Source organism: Phalacrocorax carbo, chromosome 4 (assembly GCF_963921805.1).
Source record: "Phalacrocorax carbo chromosome 4, bPhaCar2.1, whole genome shotgun sequence".
In the NCBI taxonomy this organism is placed as follows: domain Eukaryota; kingdom Metazoa; phylum Chordata; class Aves; order Suliformes; family Phalacrocoracidae; genus Phalacrocorax; species Phalacrocorax carbo.
This window is the reverse complement of record NC_087516.1, coordinates 40,652,921-40,671,040: the sequence shown is the minus strand read 5'-3', so window position 1 is coordinate 40,671,040 and position 18,120 is coordinate 40,652,921. Positions and strand designations below refer to the sequence as shown.

Below are 18,120 nucleotides of genomic sequence, written 5' to 3'. Positions count from 1 at the left end.
GGTAAAGGAAGAAAAGTATTTTGTCAGCATGCTTCATTATCTTATGGGCATGGCTTCCTAGCTTAATTAAGATATGGATTCAATAAACTACAGGTTGTCTCTAATTTTTCTTTCTTTTTTTAAAACAAGTTTACTGTTGCCAATTTCAGCTGTGCAACATGTGAATTTTCTTAAGACATTTTATGAATTATGACTCTAATCTGAGTATTTGTTCATTGTTTTCCCAGAAGCACCTACTTCCTTGTAGCCTTTTGTACCTGTTGCATACCTTATTTTTATAAATGTTCTAAACTCAGGTCTTAATTTCCTGCTGTTTCTTAATTTACTCAACCTACATTTTTGGGGGGGAAAAATCTGACTCAAGCAGCTATACAAGGAGCAGAGGATGTTTCAAATATCTAAATTCTTACAATTCTCTCACTGTTCCAAAGATCTACTGCATGGGTTAAGTTTTTGACAACTTTAACTTTGAAGTAAACATAGTCAGATCTTCCCAAAGTTCAATTAACTGGTTTTTTTTTTTTTGTTGGTGTGTGTGTGGTGTTTTTTTTTTTTTTTTTAGACAGATAATACTTGGCTAAAATGAATGGAATATCTTTGAAAATAAAAACTGTAAACAATTAATTTATAGTAGTCTGAACTGCATTACTATCTCACTATAGGGACTAATTTGGGTATTAACTGAATAATGGAGAAAAGTTATTGGAGTAATGGATAGATTGCAAAATGACCAAGTAAAATTATTTCAGAATATTATCTTTTATAACACCAGATATCCTTCTCTAAAAGCATGTCAGAGCTGAACAATTACATTTATTTTTGTGATTAATGAATGATTCCTTAACCAATTGAACTTGTGCAGGAACTGACTGCCTTTCACCACCATAATGAATAGTCATTCAACTGATGATGATGAGGCAACACTATATTGAAAGGAGAATTAATTAAAATGAGAACTTTGCCTGGCTAAAAACTGCAAACTGTTGTTTCCCAATGCAAACTCTTGTGAAATCTAGGAGCAACCTGTGAATACTAAAAACAGAATTCTACAGATTATAGCTGATTGGTTGATCCTGTATTTTGAATGCATCCCAAAATGTCCTTTAAATTGTTAGCTGCATATTACTGTGTTTTTTAGTTCTAATGTGCTGCCTAGATATTTTGCTGTTGTTGTGGCATTGCCACATCAGCTCACTTTGCATCCACTAGGTTGCTGCACTCTCACTCAGTATAAACAGGAACAGTGTCCACTGAAGTGTGCATGTGTAGAAAAAAAAGTATTTACTATAATCATAATTAATGACCATTTAGAATTCCATAAGTCTTCTGTTCCTCCTTTGCCTTGTTTTGCTTTAAAAATCCACTTTTATGAGTTGAAAAACATCACTGAAACTGAAAACTGGGTTCTTTCATATGTTCCTTCTCAAACAATTCTTTTACTCTTCATAAAAATCTTCAGAGAAAATCTTATAACAGAATGAAATTATTTGGGTTCATCAAAACTGGAAAAAATTTGATTTTGAATTAACACCTCAGGGTTTGTAAAGACTGAAGCACAATTCAATTAAACACTATTCCATTTGCCTTAGGGAATCTCTGCTTGTATCAGTACAACAGTGTTGTCCTGTATCTTCAGTGAGAATGTCAGATGGCTGTTTAGCAGATGAGACTTTTCCTCTAAAATAAGTTTCATAAGATGTAAGTTCAGTTAGAGAAAAGCTGAATATAGCCTGAAGAGTCACTCACCTTAAAATAAGAATTTCAACAAGCAGGACTAAAAGCCTAGACAAGTCAAAACTTACCAGAAAATAGAATTCAGTGCTATATAAAATTATTTCCCCAAATACTTCTCATTAAATTGTTTATTTTCATAAGCCAGCTAATTATATTATAGATACTGTGTTATTATTATTGATAAAGAATTTTCAATTAGACAAATAATATTTCTTGTAAGAAAAATACATATTTCTTGAAACAGTGTTTTACAGCAACATAGCTCTTTCAATATTCTTTTAATGAAATGTTGGCTGCCTTGGGTGGAATATTGTCCAGCGTCCTTTCTATTCTGTCAGCCACATTCAGTTTTTGAATGTTGATGGGAACTGAAGATGAGGTCTCGGGTGGGTTCTAATTTTCAAAAACTTCTCTGAACATTTCCCCCATAGAACTGACAGAAACTTCCTTTTATGCATTGAAAAAGAAATAAAATCTTTTCAGAGCTTTGGAATTTTCTGAGACAGGAATGGTGATGTTCAACCAGCTGTTAGTTTACATGAGATACATGTATTAATGAATTCTTCTCTTTTTATTAATTCTGCCCAGAATCAACACTATAATAGTTCAGTACAAGACTTTCTTTAAGGAACAACACGGTTGAGCTTCATGGTGATGATGAGAGTGGCAGGATTCATACCACATAATGACAGGACCCAGTATTCCTAATGCATGCACTGAAGTATATTCCTTACTGAATAAGTCAGAGAAAAATAATGTAAAGGTTAAAAAACAGTGCTGCTAACCTTTCATGTTTCCACCAAAATTATGATGGTCCACTACACATACATGCATTCTCTTTCACACACAGAAAGTGGTGTTTACACTTCCCCACAGATCACAGAATCACAGAATCACAGAGTGGTGGGGGATGGAAGGGACCTCTGGAGATCATCTTGTCCAACCCCCCTGCTTGAGCAGGGACACCTAGAGCAGGGGGCACAGGAACACATCCAGGTGGGTTTTGAATATTTCCAGGGAAGGAGACTCCACAGCCTCCCTGGGCAGCCTGTGCCACTGCTTGGTCACCCTCACAGGAAAGAAGTTTTTCCTCATATTCAGGTGGAACTTCCTGTGTTCCAATATGTGCCCATCGCCCCTTGTCCTGTTGTTGGGCACCACTGAAAAGAGTCTGGCCCCATCCTCTTGACACCTGCCAAGGTCCCCCCTCAGTCTTCTCTTCTCCAGGCTGAACAAGGTCTCTCAGCCTTTCCTCATAAGGGAGATGCTCCAGTCCCCTGATCATCTTGGCAGCTCTCCACTGGACTTGCTCAAGTAGTTCTTAAACTGTCCTTCTTAAACTGGGGGGCCCAAAACTGGACACAGTACTCTAGATGTGGTCTTACTAGGGTGGAATAGAGGGGAAGGATAACCTCCCTCATCCTGCTGGCTACACTCCTTTTAATGCACCCCAGGACACCGTTGGCCTTCTTGGCTGCAAAGGGACATTGCTGTCTCATGGTCAGCGTGCGGTCCACCAGCATACCCAGGTCCTTCTCAGTGGAGCTGCTTTCGATAGGTCAGCCCCCAGCCTGCACTGCTTCATGGGTTGGTTGTTCCTCCCCAGGTGCAGGACCTTGCACTTGCTCTTGTTGAATTTCTTCAGGTTCCCCTCAGCCCAGGTCTCCAGCCTGTCCAGGTCTCACTGGATGGCAGCACAGCCTTCTGGTGTATCAGCCACCCTCCCAGCTTGGTACCACCAGTGAACTTGCTGAGGTTACACTCTGTTCCTTTGTCCAGGTCATTGATGAATATGTTGAACAGGACTGGAGCCAGCACAGACCCCTGGGGAACACCGCTAGATAACAGCCAACCAGACTCTGCCCCGTTGCCCTCTGAGCTCTGTTGTTAAGCCAGTTTCTCAGTCCACCTCACTGCCCACTCACCTGACACACACATGCTGTATGTGATAAAGATACATGCTTTGTCTTTGCTATACTAGTCTTGCTTATGCCATGTATCCAGCACCCCTCTAATTACCATCTGAGTCTTATAAGCTTTGTATAAACAAATGGAAATATGAATGGTGAAGGAAAGACCATGACAGAATGCATTCTGATCTTTATTATGTTCAAGACACTTAATCTCCTGAAGGAGTCATTACTGTTAAAAAGGATGAAAAACGCCATTCTGTTAACCACTACTTAGGGAATCTGAACAAGAACATTTCTGCTTACATTTTGATTACAGATGAAAATTTGAGTACTCTTACATCCAAAAGATCTGTGTACAGTAACAATAAAAATAGTTAAAGACTGCTATGTCTTCTTAGAGTTCATTTGCACAGTGTTAGAATTTTGGGGCAAGTTTTGGAGGTAACATTTTAACACATATCTGGTGAAACTGCTTGCAAATAGCATTTTTAATTCCAGTTTCTATTGTATTTTACTTTTTGTAATCATGGATTACTGTCTCAAGTGGGTGAGTTTCATATTCACTTTGTGTAGTAAAAAATCACCATGTTGCATTCAAAACAATTGAGTATCCAGTCTTTGGTGTGCAAGAACCGAAGGAAATCAGAAGGCAGTTTATTTTACTTTAACTTTTGCAAATTAAGAGTTAAGTCATACTCTGAGAAACCTGCTTCCTTTTTTATTTAAAAAAAAAAAGGTAGTTTACATAAAGCATTGTTTCTGATAGAATAAAGCAATGAAAAAACCCACTAAGGATTTCAAAAACAAGTATTTTATTGGATGTAGTCCAGATGTGATGCTGAAATCTTCCCACTTTCATTTTAGTACTAATACTGCTGAATCAGAGGTAATGGATCTGACATGTTAGCATCAGGGAAAACATCACTGAGATGCGCATCCCTTCATTGAGGCGTTATATAGATGCTTAGGCAGAGAATTAACATTTACCATGGAATACTGTAGCTAGTCATAATTTAGCTGTGTGAAGTCAGTACTTTATTCATGACTGATTTCAAAATTTGTCTTTTTCCCTTCAAAAAGTGAATTTTTTTTCCTACTTTTGCCAGCAAGTTACCACTTTGTGACATTTATTTTATTTATCTAGTAGGGCACCCTTAGCCAGCAGATATGTTGCTCACAAAACTGGAAGTTTAGTTCATCCCCGCAGACGAATATGTCTTAGCTTACATATGCCCAGAGCATGGACGCTCTTGTGCATTACTGAATCTAATAGATGACAGTGCAGTTTTGAAAACTTTTTGAAAGCAAAAGCCTTGGTGGGACAAAATCTAAGAATCTTTTTAATAATCAAGACTGTATCCCAGAACATTACAAAACAACTTTTCACAAAAAAGTCCTTAAGCTCTGCAGTCACCCACTAAGATGTAAAGTAATAATAAATAAAAAAAAAAACCAACCCAACCTTCTGAAGAACCATGCTGTATTTTCTAGGCTTTTCTGCTGAGTGGTTAGTTGTGAAATTAAAGCTAGTTAAAGTTAATTGTTGGTGAAAATTACACAAATGTTTAAACAGCTAATTTTATAGAAAGTCATCTTGGAAATTATACATCTTGGAAAGTGTATGTATATATTATTATACACCTGTGGATCCTCAGAGATGCTATTTAGGATTACATTAGGCTTATATTTTACTTTCCAAAATTCTGAATGGGAGAAAAATTATTTTATAAGGAAGTGGAGGTTAGTTCTAGCCATTGATTTGTATTAAACAGCAACCTCACTACTCAGGCCAGAGTCTTCTTGAACTTTACTACGTTTTCTGTGGTCTCAAAATGTTTCCCTTGGAAACGGCATTTCGCTAGTGTTTCATGTTACTGGATAGAAACTTTGGTAATAATATTGAAGAGGGCTGATCTTCCTTAGGGAATTTCCTACCTGGAAATCACCCTGACTCCCCCCTCTGTCCCTGCTCATCTTGTACATCTGTGGTAGGGCTAGAGGAATAACAGGATGGTATGTGGTACAGGAAAATTATACAGGAAGTGTTCGTTATGGAGAAAGTCCACTGCAATGTACACCAAGTGTATTACCCTCTTTGCTGTTGAATAATGTTGGAGCAATTCATTAGACAGCTGACTGGAAGAGTAATAACAAAATGTATACTTTTATAACCACATGCTGCCTATTTTTTCACTTTTTTCCTTCATTCTTTCTTTTTACTTACTCTACTTAGCATTTGTATTGGCACAGCATCTAAAGACATCAGTCAGGAAGGATAATATTACTTCAGAAGACAAAAAATAATGGATTAGAGTCTGTGCTAGAAAAAACATTCTCGTCTTCTTTTCTCTTGACTTTACTGTGCAGAATGTTCTGCTTCCTGATGCTCTTCTCATTCTCCTGCCTTGGTCCTGCATTCTTGTTACACATAGTTTCTAGCTGTGTCTTTCCCTGCTCTCCGAGATGTTCCCTTTCTGCTGGTAGTTGATACTTATCCTCAGAAAGGTGCCTTTTACTCGATCTGTTCACAATGTCTGCATATCAGTGAAAGAAAAACTACTCCTTTTTAGTTCCTATCTCCTTTTACTGATTCTTCCTATAAAAATCACGAAGATCAGTAGGAAAAGCAATAAAAAGAAGATGCACCACCACACAGAAGCGCTCATCATTGTTCACTACTTGACAAAAGCTGATTTGGGGGAATCACTCTCTGTAGGTATTACTACATAATACTCAGTAAGGTCATTTGAAGCTTGCATTCTAAAACTGCCAAAATAAGAAGATCCAATCTTATAGAAATTTTCACTTTCTCTAATTGTCATGATTCCTAGGATATCTGGAAAACACTGATCTGATAGAGGAGCTATAATCTTTTTCATCATACAGAAGCACAACACATCTCACAATATTACTTGCTTTCAGTTGTTGTTAGCATCAGTTGGCTAGGAATGAATTAGGAGAGGTTGAAAAGTAGGAAAATGTCACTAGCACAGTAAGTATTGAAAGATTCATGTTTTTAAATGAAATGTCTTTATTATTTAATTTTCTTACAGTTTATAATCTTATAAACTCAAAAATCTACACATAACTTTCTCAAAATTATAAACACGGTAGTCATAAAAATAATTGGTTTCTATAGAAATAATGGGTAGTAAAAGTTCTGATCAAATTCATACTTGTGACAAAACTCATATTTGGTTCAAAGGGATTTCAGCTGAAATACAAGAGAATTTGAATTACATATTCTTGGTCACAAAAGACCCCACTTCCTTTCTGTCTGAATTTGGAAGGCCCAATGCCTGCCTACGGGTACATCCTGCAAGGGAACCCTGATCCACTCCACCTGATGTTCTACAAGGGCCCTGAGCACATTTCCACTACCCCAGGGGTTTGGCTACCCCAGCTCGGTGCCAGCTCTGATAATGCAGCAGCCCAGCTTTGAAGCAGAGGTGTTTGATAAAAAGCTGTAGAAGCCTCAGCAGGGATTCAACCCTCTTCTCTCAGGAACTGTTGGTGGTTTTTTTTCTTTTTTCTTTGTTTGCTTCTTTCTTTCTTTCTTTCTTTTTTTTTTTTTTTAAATTTTATTTTTTCCTTCCTCAGGAGTGCTGGGGAGATGCTCTTGGTCTCTGTGCGAACTACTGTGCAAGCACATCTTCACCCTGCCATGTACCTTCCTAATTCTGATCCTGAGCCTGATCTGCTGATCTGGCGTTTTGGCTTGACCTTAATCCTGCCTCATCACTACCAACTTTGCCTGGTAATCTGAACTGCTGTTTGGACTGGATCTGCTCTCCTCCTGCACAGGTTCTGTGGGATTGTAAACTTTGTTGGTAGGACCCTGCTCCTGCCTGCTTTGCTGCAAGTCTGAACACCACACTCACCTTCCCTTCCCTGGCTGCTCCCCGAGACATATCGAACCTTTTCCATTAGGACCTGGAGTCTGTCGACTGATTTATCCCACAGAAACTGTCTTTTTAGATTGAGTCTGGGCTGCCAAGGAAAGGTACTGTGCCTCAGTGCTCTCATCCTGAAATACTACATTTTCTTTCACACACAGTTTTATTCACATCCTGATTTAAGCAGACACTTTTATTTCTTGAATAATATTGTAGGTATAATTCTTAACATTTTAATAAGCTACTGAAATCTCATCAGAACATTTGAAAATCTTTATTTTCAAAGATGTTTGTGATGATATGTCAGACTTAATATTTTTTAGCTGTTGGGTTTTTTTCTCTTTCATTATTTGGAGGAACTAATGTTGGCCTAAAGGATATTGACTTCTGCTTCTTAATGCTATTCATCTGAAATCAATTTGCAATGAAATGCAAGAATAATTTCAAAATCGGTTAACTGTGAGCTCAGACATGCCCCAGAGTTAGGTTGCATGGAGGTTCTTTCCACAAGAATCTGGTCTCTAAGTGCAATTAGCTGTCTCTGTGATACTGTTTCCTTCAATAAAAGGCCAATGGGCCAGTGAATAGAACAAGAAAAGAGGCAATAACCTAATCATAGTATGATTCTTGGTCTGTGCTAATATGGATACCTAAAGAAATATCATATAGGGAGAATCTATTTTGCATTTCCACACTGCCACCTACCTTTTCATCCTGTGCTTTCCCTATACACAGGTCTACATATAAAATACTTTTACTATACTCTTTAAGGAGAAAGCGGAGTCCCTGGCAAGTCCCTGACAGTATAGTTCTCACAGAGCTGTGCTGGTGCCCTTGCAAGTTCGAGACCTGTCATAGAACAGTTTAATTCACAAATATGATCTTTGTGTTGACTCTACAAATATGATCTTGCTTTCAGCGTGACCTCTTGGAATCCAGGCACATCCAGAGGAAATTTTGTTAACAGTATTACTGAACAGTAACAAAGCCAGAGGAGTAACTTCAAACCATATCTTAGAAGTGTTTTTTTTCCTTCTTTCATGATGAATTATAGTTATTTTTAGGCTCCAGTAAATTATTTTCCCCAGTTTTTACCTTCACTTTTACATCTCTAGCCCTTTCTTAATATCACACTGGGTTTTGGCCTGGCAGTCATTAATTAACAATAGTTTTTTATTTTGGGTCTGATTATAGCTTTTCTCAAATATATAACTGAAAATATAATAGAGTACTATGTACTTAAACATTGTTTTTTGTGTCTAAAATCTATTAATATATTACCAATAAGTACATTATTAATCTAAGACATAGCAGTACAAACATGCACAATATTATGAAAGACTATTAACAAAGTTGTTTTCTCCCTACAATGTTTTTCAGAAACAAAATTAATAGTTAGATCTTACTGTGGCCAATATACAGCCTGTTTCAGTCATTTCAATTTGAAGACCCTTTAGATGTGGGGTGAAAAATTATGATTTAAAACCAGAACAGCCAGGTAGAGTTTCCTCTTGTGAAGCATGCCAATCCAGAGACTTTGCTCGTTAAAGTAGCAAGCCTGTAACTTTATACTGGAAAAAATCCTTTTTGTTTTCATTTGACCTCTACTGAAAATAAAACTAAGTGTCTGTCTTCACAGGCATATAGTTTAAACATTCACTTTAAACATCCTCAGGGCTGTTGGACAAGAATTGGAGGTTCTTCCTGTTAGGTCCCTTCAGCCTTCTCACACAGCCTTGAGTGCTTGTTAATGAAGAGCAGAAAAGTTTTAATGTTGTACGATGTAAGAGAAGGAACATTATTTTTTCCATAATGTTTGAGAAGGTGAAATACTTCAGGTTTGGTTGTTCCTAGAAAAGGATAGCACATCCGTCTTCTCACTGAGGGTGCTACATAGGTGCTAAGGCCGGAGTCTGTGTGTCTTACAGAGAGTGGAAGCAGTGTCCTACTGTTCCCTGTTGCCTTTGCTGTAGCGTAAATAATTTTGCAAGGCTTAAGTTGGAAAAGAACTAGAATTAATTTTACAGATTTTAATATTTTAACACTTTTTGTTTTGTTTTGTTTTACACTTTTCCATTTTAAAGCCTGGAGAGGACTCCTGTGTCTTGAACTGACTCAGGTTTCTCAGGTATTATTGCTATACTAATGTCAACATCAGTTTCTATATTGAGCTATATATCAAAGATATACAGAGATTCTGAGCAGCTTTCTGAAGTCTTTCTCAGACGATATAGTCCTTGTGCACAGTAACCATGTTCGTTGTGATAAAATGACGATTTAAGAGCAGACGGCTATTGCAGTGCATCAGTTATTTAGGCATTGAACACAATAATCTGAATTTATGCAAAATAAGATGCCTATATAAATTTTGCAACAATCAAGTGGTAGTCCACAATTATGTGATGCAAAATACTTATATGCTTTCCAAAAGTGATTTTTTAGCTTCCCCCCCCCCTCCTTGGAATAGAATATGTGTTTTTATATCATTAAAATAAAGGATGAAACATTCAGCAGTAGGATGGTATTTAAATAATAGGCAGGGGAAAAAGAAGTTCTTTAAGTACATTGAAATAGAATAGTAATAGCACAGTGCTGCCTGTATTGCCTACAGTACCCAGGGGTTTGCTCATCTACTCTGAACATTAAATACTCAATGCAAGTGGAAAATTTAAACTGTAATATACGTCCATTTACTCTTTCCTCCCAGTGTCAATTAATCCCACACCATGTGACAAAGTCTCTTAAAACCTCTTTGTTTTGACACAGTTACAATAAAAAACACATTATAAACTATTTACTTCACATATGTTGATACAAAAAAGGTCATTATACTAACTTCAAAAAGGAATGATTTGCTATGAACCTGTGAGCACCTGTGATGCGTGCCATCGTTGCGGGGCACTGCACGCTACTGCTTTAACTTTGTGGTTATACATCCCTTACATGTATAATCCCCAAACTTTCTCTGGAGAACCAATTTTCAAATTTAAGTTTGCTTTATTATCTTTGTCAAGTAACAATGTGATTCTTAAAATAGCCTGGCATCGTCATGTTATATGCCATAGTCTGTCTATTGTGATGCAGAGCTAGAATGTTTGTTGATAACAAGCATGGTTAACTCTGCATCAGCAGTGGATACCTGGTGGCATTGAAGACCACTTCTTTACATGTCTGATTTTTCTTTTTAAGTTTTCCCCTCACCTTTAAACAGAGGATTCAAGGCTATCCTAGACTGTTACCACCACACCTGTGGAGCGATGTATTAGAAGAATGCTTGTATTGATATGATAACATTACTTAGCTGGAAAGTGTGCTGGGCAAGAAGAAGGAAAAGCTGTACGAATCTCAGACTTATACTCAGGTTATAATTTATGGATATGTTGCTATCTTTTGTAATACAAATCCTAGACTGCCAGTGGTACAGCAAATGCTTTCCCTCTTGAAGGAAATTCTGTAGACCATATCCTCTGTTCACTCACATATAATTTTTTCTGTTTCTGTATAAGACTTCTCTGTCCTGACACAATCCCTGATTTTCCTTTTACTGGAAAGAACCAACAGTAACAAAAAAAGTCTATATATTCCCAACTCAGATTACCTCCTGTAACTTTTACATACAGACACTTTGCACCTGAAGAATTTTCAGAATGTCAACGTTACACGGTGTTAAAATTCACAGGTGAAATAGGGGAACCCTAACTGTGAACAGGTGAAGGAAATGCACAGCCTTCAGCTCGCAAAATGCAGAATCAAATTCGAGGCGATGCGATGTTACAAAGTGGTTCGCGAAGCAGGGACCCCACGCACGTAGTTTCCGTGCCCACAGCCTGGCCGCCGGAGGCAGCCGGGCGTTAGCGGAGAGGAAGGGCAGTGACCGCGGCCGCCCTTTGCGGGACTCCCGGGCATTCCGGCCGCCGGGGGGACCTTTGCTTCCCCGGGGAAAACGACTCACCTGAGCAGCACGGCGGCTTCCCACAGATAAAATCCCGAGACGGCCGCGCGGAGGTACCGAATCCGGGCCATGCTGCCGGGAGGCGCCGCGCAGCCCTGGAGCGGCCGTGTCCGAGGCATCGGCGGGGCTCCGCGGCGCGGCGCGGCGCGGCGGGGGGGGGCGGCGGCGCGGCTCCCCGCGGGCGGGCGGGCGGGCGGGAGGTGCCCCAGCACCCTGGAGAGCTCCGCGGCGCCGCGCCCGCCGCCCGCCTAGTGCCCGCTCCCGCGGGGCCCCGCCGCGCCGGCCCCGCCGCTGCCCATCGCCGCCCGGCAGCGGGAGCCTAACCCCAGCCTCCGCGGCGGCGGCGCCGAGCGGCAGCGGCGGCGGGAGCCCACCTCCCCGCACGCCTGCCCCCGGCTCCTGCCAGCAGCCCACCTCCCCGCTGCCGGCCGCATCCCGGGCGCGGGGGGCGCCGCGCCCCGGGGGCGGCGGGGCGGGCGGGGAGGCAGGGCGGGGGCCGGACCCGGCCGCCCCCCCCTCAGCCCCCCTCCCGCGGAGCGCGCTGCCGCCGCGGAGGCCGGCGGGGCGGGACCGGGGACGGGGAGGGCGGCGGCGAGGGGGCGCCCTGGAGGGGCTGCCCCTGGAGGGGGAGGTGGCCCCGCCGGGGGCGCGGGGGGGCTCAGCTGGGGCTCGAGGCTGGTGTTTGTGCTGAGGCACACGCTGTGACGCCCCCACAGCATCACCCGGCACAGGACAGCTATCGTCCGAGAGCTGGGGTGAACTGGCTGAACCTTGGGTCTCGGAAAGGATTGGGGGAAGAGGGGTGGGAGTTATCCTTCCTTGCCTGTAGGGCTGGCGCTATGCTGCTTCTTAGGAAACGGGAGGGAGGAAAAAATCTACGTCTGCATTTCAGCCTCTTCTTCTTGGAAAGTACATTGCTGACGGACACAGGAAATTTATATCCTGTTCTATTCCACCTTTTCGAAAAGAGAGATGACCTAGTGCCTTAAAGTGGACTGATATGAGAATCCAAGGACTTTGAAATTTTGGCTGGGGAGGAGAGTGGGAAAGATTATGGGATGAAGCAAGGGAAAGAACATTCTAAGAGGGGAGCAGGAAAGTTATTCATGAGAAGAAGGAGGAACAGAGAATGAGTTTACAAGTGCAGGTGGCAGTAGGACAGCGACATGATTACAGTTATTGTTAGCAAAACCAAACAACATTTCATGCAAGCCAGGACCTGCTTGTGTTAGAAAAGGGTAAGGATTTATGAGCTGATATTGAGAAATATTGTCTGAGACATTCTTGTGGGAATCTGCATGGTTTGTGCATGAAGTAAAATGAGAGGTGTGTAAGGAAGGGCTATACCTGGAGAGGGACAGAAGAGGAAAATACGCCTGACATTGTAGAGTAGGGATACTGCCCACTAAAAGGCAACGACCTTTGAACACCTACATCATGTCTGGGACAGCCAATGGAAGAGGAAATCTGAAAGAGGTTCAGGGACAGATCCCTGTGTATGCAAAATGTATGTAGGCTCTGCCTATCCTCATCTCAGCATTTGCCTCAGTATAATCTGCTGGCTTGCTTTTTCCTACAGCCAGTAATATGTGTTAGACAGCAGCCCCACTACCTGTGCACATTATTATCTCAAGCCAGAGTCTTTTTTAAACTATTAAAAAGCTATAGAAATCTTAAGTGTTGAAGAAGGAAGCAGATGTGGAAAAAGGCAAAGGTTCAGCAAAATTAGGCCCCTGAAGCAGAGCAAAAGAAACTGAAATTTGAAGGAAGTCTAATAAACTCATTACAGAAAAAAAGAAGATGGAAAGACAGGGGGTGAAATATAGAACGAGTGTTCACACAAAATAGAAAAAAAAGAGATTAAAAGATCATTGAGAGAGGAGTTGCAGAAAAGAAATAAGAAACAGGGTTTTTATGCATTCCTTATTTCCAAGAACAGGGTGTGTGTTAGAACTAGGATGTCTCATTAGAAATCTTTAGAGTTAATCACATGTTCCACCTCCAGGTATATTGCCTTTTTTGTTTCAAAAATATCCCACGTGTAGCTTTCACCTCAGTTCTTAACTTCTGTTTTCCATTTTTGCCATATCCTTATTCTCTTTTTTAGCTCTTCTTCAAGGTTGTCCCAGCAAGTATCACCAAATAATAATGCCTACCACTCATTTTTGATCCAGTTTGGATTTCATTGTTGATACCTATCAAGTGTATGGTAGAAGAATGTACTAGTGTCACTAACTTATTTCCTCTGTTCCCTGCACCTTTTTTAGTAGTCATGATTACATAAATTCAAGGACTCTGTATTCTACGATTCTAGGTCCTCTTTGTAAAAGTTTACCCTGGGTGGCAGCAATGATCATGAGAAGAACCTGTTTAAACCCTTAACTGAAAACATAATAGCAAACAAACTAAAGGATCCCTCTATTTGCTCAAGGACAGTCTGTCAGTGCAGGTGCTCTACAGAATCAGTGTAGAGTACTTCCTTTGTATATTCAGAACAGTTGATTCTTGTCTTTCCCTTTAAAATAAGTATTTAGTGAGGCTGCTTCTCCAGGACTTGTTTATCTTTCTGCCTTATGTACTTCATTGGTGGCTTTGTCTGACATTTCATTTATTTGCCCCGAGGCAAGTGCATTTTTTTTTTAATGACGCTATTAGTTAAAACTACCAGCACAAACTCCAGTTCTCCAATAGGAAGAGTTCTATTAATTATAGACATAGGCTATACTCTAGATATGCAGAGTTCAAACTTCTCAAAATCCCTGTGGGAAAAATGTACACTTCCTTGTGCTTTAACCAGCAACCTTGCTGTTGCATCATTTTGTTCCCCTAAATACGAATGCTGTTTTCAAGCTTTTGAAAATTTTCATCTGGGTAGTGCTGAATATTAAAATACTCTCTTCTGAGTGGATTCAAACAACTCACCTTGATTTATGAAAACTTCCAGTTCAACAAAGCACTCAAGCACATACTGTGGACGTCAGTGAGATTAGAAGCATAGAAGCACACTTAGTTTTTAATTACAAGCTTTGATAAAATATTCCCTAATTGTTTTAAGTGTTTTAATTGACTATTCCTAATTACGATCTTTTTATTCTTTCCATATCACAACTGGTAGACTTACCTGCTATTATACAAAGCTGAACACATGGCTATTTCCAATCTTAGATCTTTATGGTGATCTCTTGATATTTCTCATAGATACAATGAATTCAAAGGTGAGACTTGTTTGAACATCCATTTTAAAAATTAAATCCATAAAGTGTCACCATGGTATGACTCTGTCTTAAATACTAATGTTGTTCATTTATATATGCCTCATCTAGCTGGGTAAAAACATCATAAAATATTGCTCATCATTCAAAACATGATAGCTGGTATGTGTATACCATATGTGTACAAGGCCCAGCTGTATAATTTGCTTTCAGTAGTATTGGAGGTTAACTGAAGCATATTCTTTACAAGTGGAAAACACTAGTGTGTTGAAATGAAAAGTTTTCACCAAAATATATTAATGTCAATCTCTAATTCTCCTCATAATGAGGAGGTTGCATAGCTACTCTTTCTCTGGTCCAACCAGTATTTAGGTATGTTTGAAAGTAAACTATTTATATTTATAAGCTCGAGGGACGTTCACCAGGAGTAGCCTGGGAGTCAAAAATGCTTTGAGGTTACCGGAAGGAGATGATTCTAATGTGGATCATAACAGTAGGTTACTTTTTTTTTTTGTCCCAAAAATGGGGATACTTGAAAAACTTTGTCTTTGCACTCAGCAAGAGATAAGCATAGGTCAATTTTCTAGAGTAGCTTACTTTATATACAGCTGAATGCAAGATCATGCAGCTGCTCAACAGTATTCATGCAGAGAAGCCGATATGCAGATATGGATTGAAGGACTGATGAACGTACTTTTTGGTGTGACAGAGTCCTTGTGGAATATTAAGACAAACTAATCATAGTGGTAGTTGAGAAAAGTTGTCATTATCATTTTAGTGTGTCCAATCCTGGCATACATTATGGTTCAATGTGTTTAAATAATCATTCTGTAAGAAGGCTGCTGACAAATTTGAGAGGCTTTTGAAATGAAGAACATTACAGTCTGGAATGTTTTTCTAATGTAAGGTTAAAGCAGTTTAACTTTAGAGGTATCTTTAGACACCATCATTGCAGAAAAAAGACTATGAAGTGAAGAAAAATTTTTAAATAAGTAGAGGTAGTAAATTAGCAAGACTGGAACCTGATAAAAGATTAATTCAGAACAGAAAAAAACTCCTACTTTGAAGCAATTAAGCTTGAAACAACTAAAGAGGGAGCAGAACTGATCACCATTGAAAGTCCCTAAATCTAGGTCAGCTGTATGTTCTGGGTTTGGTCCAGAAGCCGCTGGGTAAAATTTGATGAGCCTTGAGACTCAGAAGTTCAAGTCAACGATGGCTCCACTGTTAAAACATGTGAATCTATAAACCCACAATATTTTGTCATTGTATATTCAGCTACGAAGTTAAAGTTATTTACTTTCTTAGGAAAGCAATAAATTGACCTTACAAACATTAGATTGGCTTCCAAGCTGACGGAGTTGAAAACCACATATGTCATAATGGTAATGAATAAAGCTCTCATGTATGTAGTCTTTACCATGCTTATATTGCCAGTTTGAACATTCCAGCATTTTAAGAGGGTGTTATGATGGGATATGACATCACTGTAGTTTTAGATCCTGGTTTTACTGAGACATGTTTGATTATGTTAGTTAATCTGGCTTTCTCGGTACACAGGATTCCCCAGGATGTAATTCATTCAAGTGTGAAACCCCAGAGGCTTTGACCTATTACTAAACACAAAACTACAAATAGAATAGATTTATTTTTTTTTATAAGCACAATCCTAAAATAGAAAGCCCAACTTTAACATATGGGAGTAAAGTCACTAAAAAAGAAAAATAGTTGTTCATTATACATCAATGAGCAGCAAAAGACTTAGCAATGTATTTCAGTCTCTGAAAATAAAGTGGGGAGTCTGTATAAGACCATTTGCCAGTTTTCTCCATAAGAAATACAGGTGCTCACCATAAGGCTGTAACACAACAGTCTTCAAAATGTATTACCTCCAAAGCAAGCCTTGGAGTGACTAAAATAAATAGACTTTTTAGTCTGGTTTGCTTAACTCTTGGCTGTTGCATTTAATTTCTGGATGCATACAAAGAAATTGTTTCTACTTCGTGGTTAATCAAATCATCAGCCTTTTAATGAAGTGAGATATGACCAACAGACTGCGTGCATTTTTCCTCAGATAATTTTTCTTCTCAAGCACCTTCTATATTAAGCCATAATTCTCCTAATTCAGATGGGGTTCCCCAGTGCCGGTGGCAACTGATGTTCTTTTATCCACCATGCTCTTTAGATTTGTGCTAAACTATATGAGAACCTAATCTCTGGGGCGTGGGTTATAGTAGTGCCAGAAATTAAAATGCAGATACATGGTCTATATTTTACTCTCAGTGCTAGAGCTCATCTGATGTTAATAATAGTGGTATATTGAAGAGTAAAAACATAACACATGTACATATCCAGTGCATATACAGCAGAATTTGGAAAATATATTGGTACTGGGGAAAACAGATTGGAAACTTCCATGAAAAACTCCACAGTCTGGTAAATAACAGGTATATACATAAAAATACCACCCTGAAATTGTCTAATATCTAAATAGAACTTTATTATTAAATGTTAATAATTCTGTTTACAAATTGTGTGCATACGTATTCACTTTATATGAAGACAACTAAACAAGAATATGAATAGGGTGTAAATTTGTACTCCATAAGCAGTCTGAAAAGAAGTGCTGAGGTGTAGCTGTTTTTATTCACTGTAGTGTCTTGACTGCCTTGGAGCAAAATCTGGTCTTTTCTTTATGTGCTTATAAACAGAATTTCTGTTAGATAATGATAGTCAATGGGAAGGCAGTATTTTCTCTGTTTTACAGAACTGAACAACCAGTGGCCTAAAAAAGGGGCAGCAATGCCTGTGAGCCTTTGTGCACAGAGTCCAATAAAAAGCAGAAAGATTTTCAAACTAATTTCATACCTTGTTATTGGCTGCATTTAATAATCAAGGCTTCAATCCGTTAAACTCTGTTTAGCTCAAAGCAAGTGAGCTGTTCTGCTGGAGTCAGCGGCCCTGTGAATGTTTGCTGGCTCAAGCCTCAAGGGAGACAGTTCCTGCTAGCTAGTGAGTGCTCGTCTTTTTTTATTTAATGACTCTGTGTAATCATAGTAGAACAATGCTTAAAAATCCAGAGTAGCCTGCCATTTTCCTAGTGTGAAACTTTAATTTTCTTCCATTTTTTTTTCTTTGCCCATGGGATAGTTTTGCGTACAAAAAATTAACCTTGAGGAACAAATTGTATCTGTATAAATTAATTCCCATGGATTTTGATGCTAGAAATATGATTGCTTGCATGTGTAAAACATAGTATGGGTTGAAATAATTTTAATGGTACAGGTGAAAATGTGTGAGTCATGTAGTGAGTGGAATTATTATGAGGACACCTCTGTGTTTTATATTTTAGGCTGTATTGATGTTCGTGCTTAGAGGCATGGGTTTAGCTATGACATTTTCGAAATCTGCTG

General features: G+C 39.4%; 1 protein-coding gene across 2 annotated transcripts in view; it reads right to left on the bottom strand.

The window, feature by feature from the left end:
* GLRA3 (glycine receptor alpha 3) overlaps positions 1–11,614 on the bottom strand; it is a 97,060-nt gene extending 85,446 nt beyond the window's left edge. The window contains exon 1 of one of the 2 annotated variants that reach the window (XM_064449686.1): positions 11,496–11,614. In XM_064449686.1, the coding sequence (XP_064305756.1) occupies positions 11,496–11,614 (119 nt within the window). The remainder of the gene's footprint in view (positions 1–11,495) is intronic. The other variant, XM_064449687.1, reaches the window with a different exon arrangement.
* Positions 11,615–18,120: the final 6,506 nt, after the last annotated feature.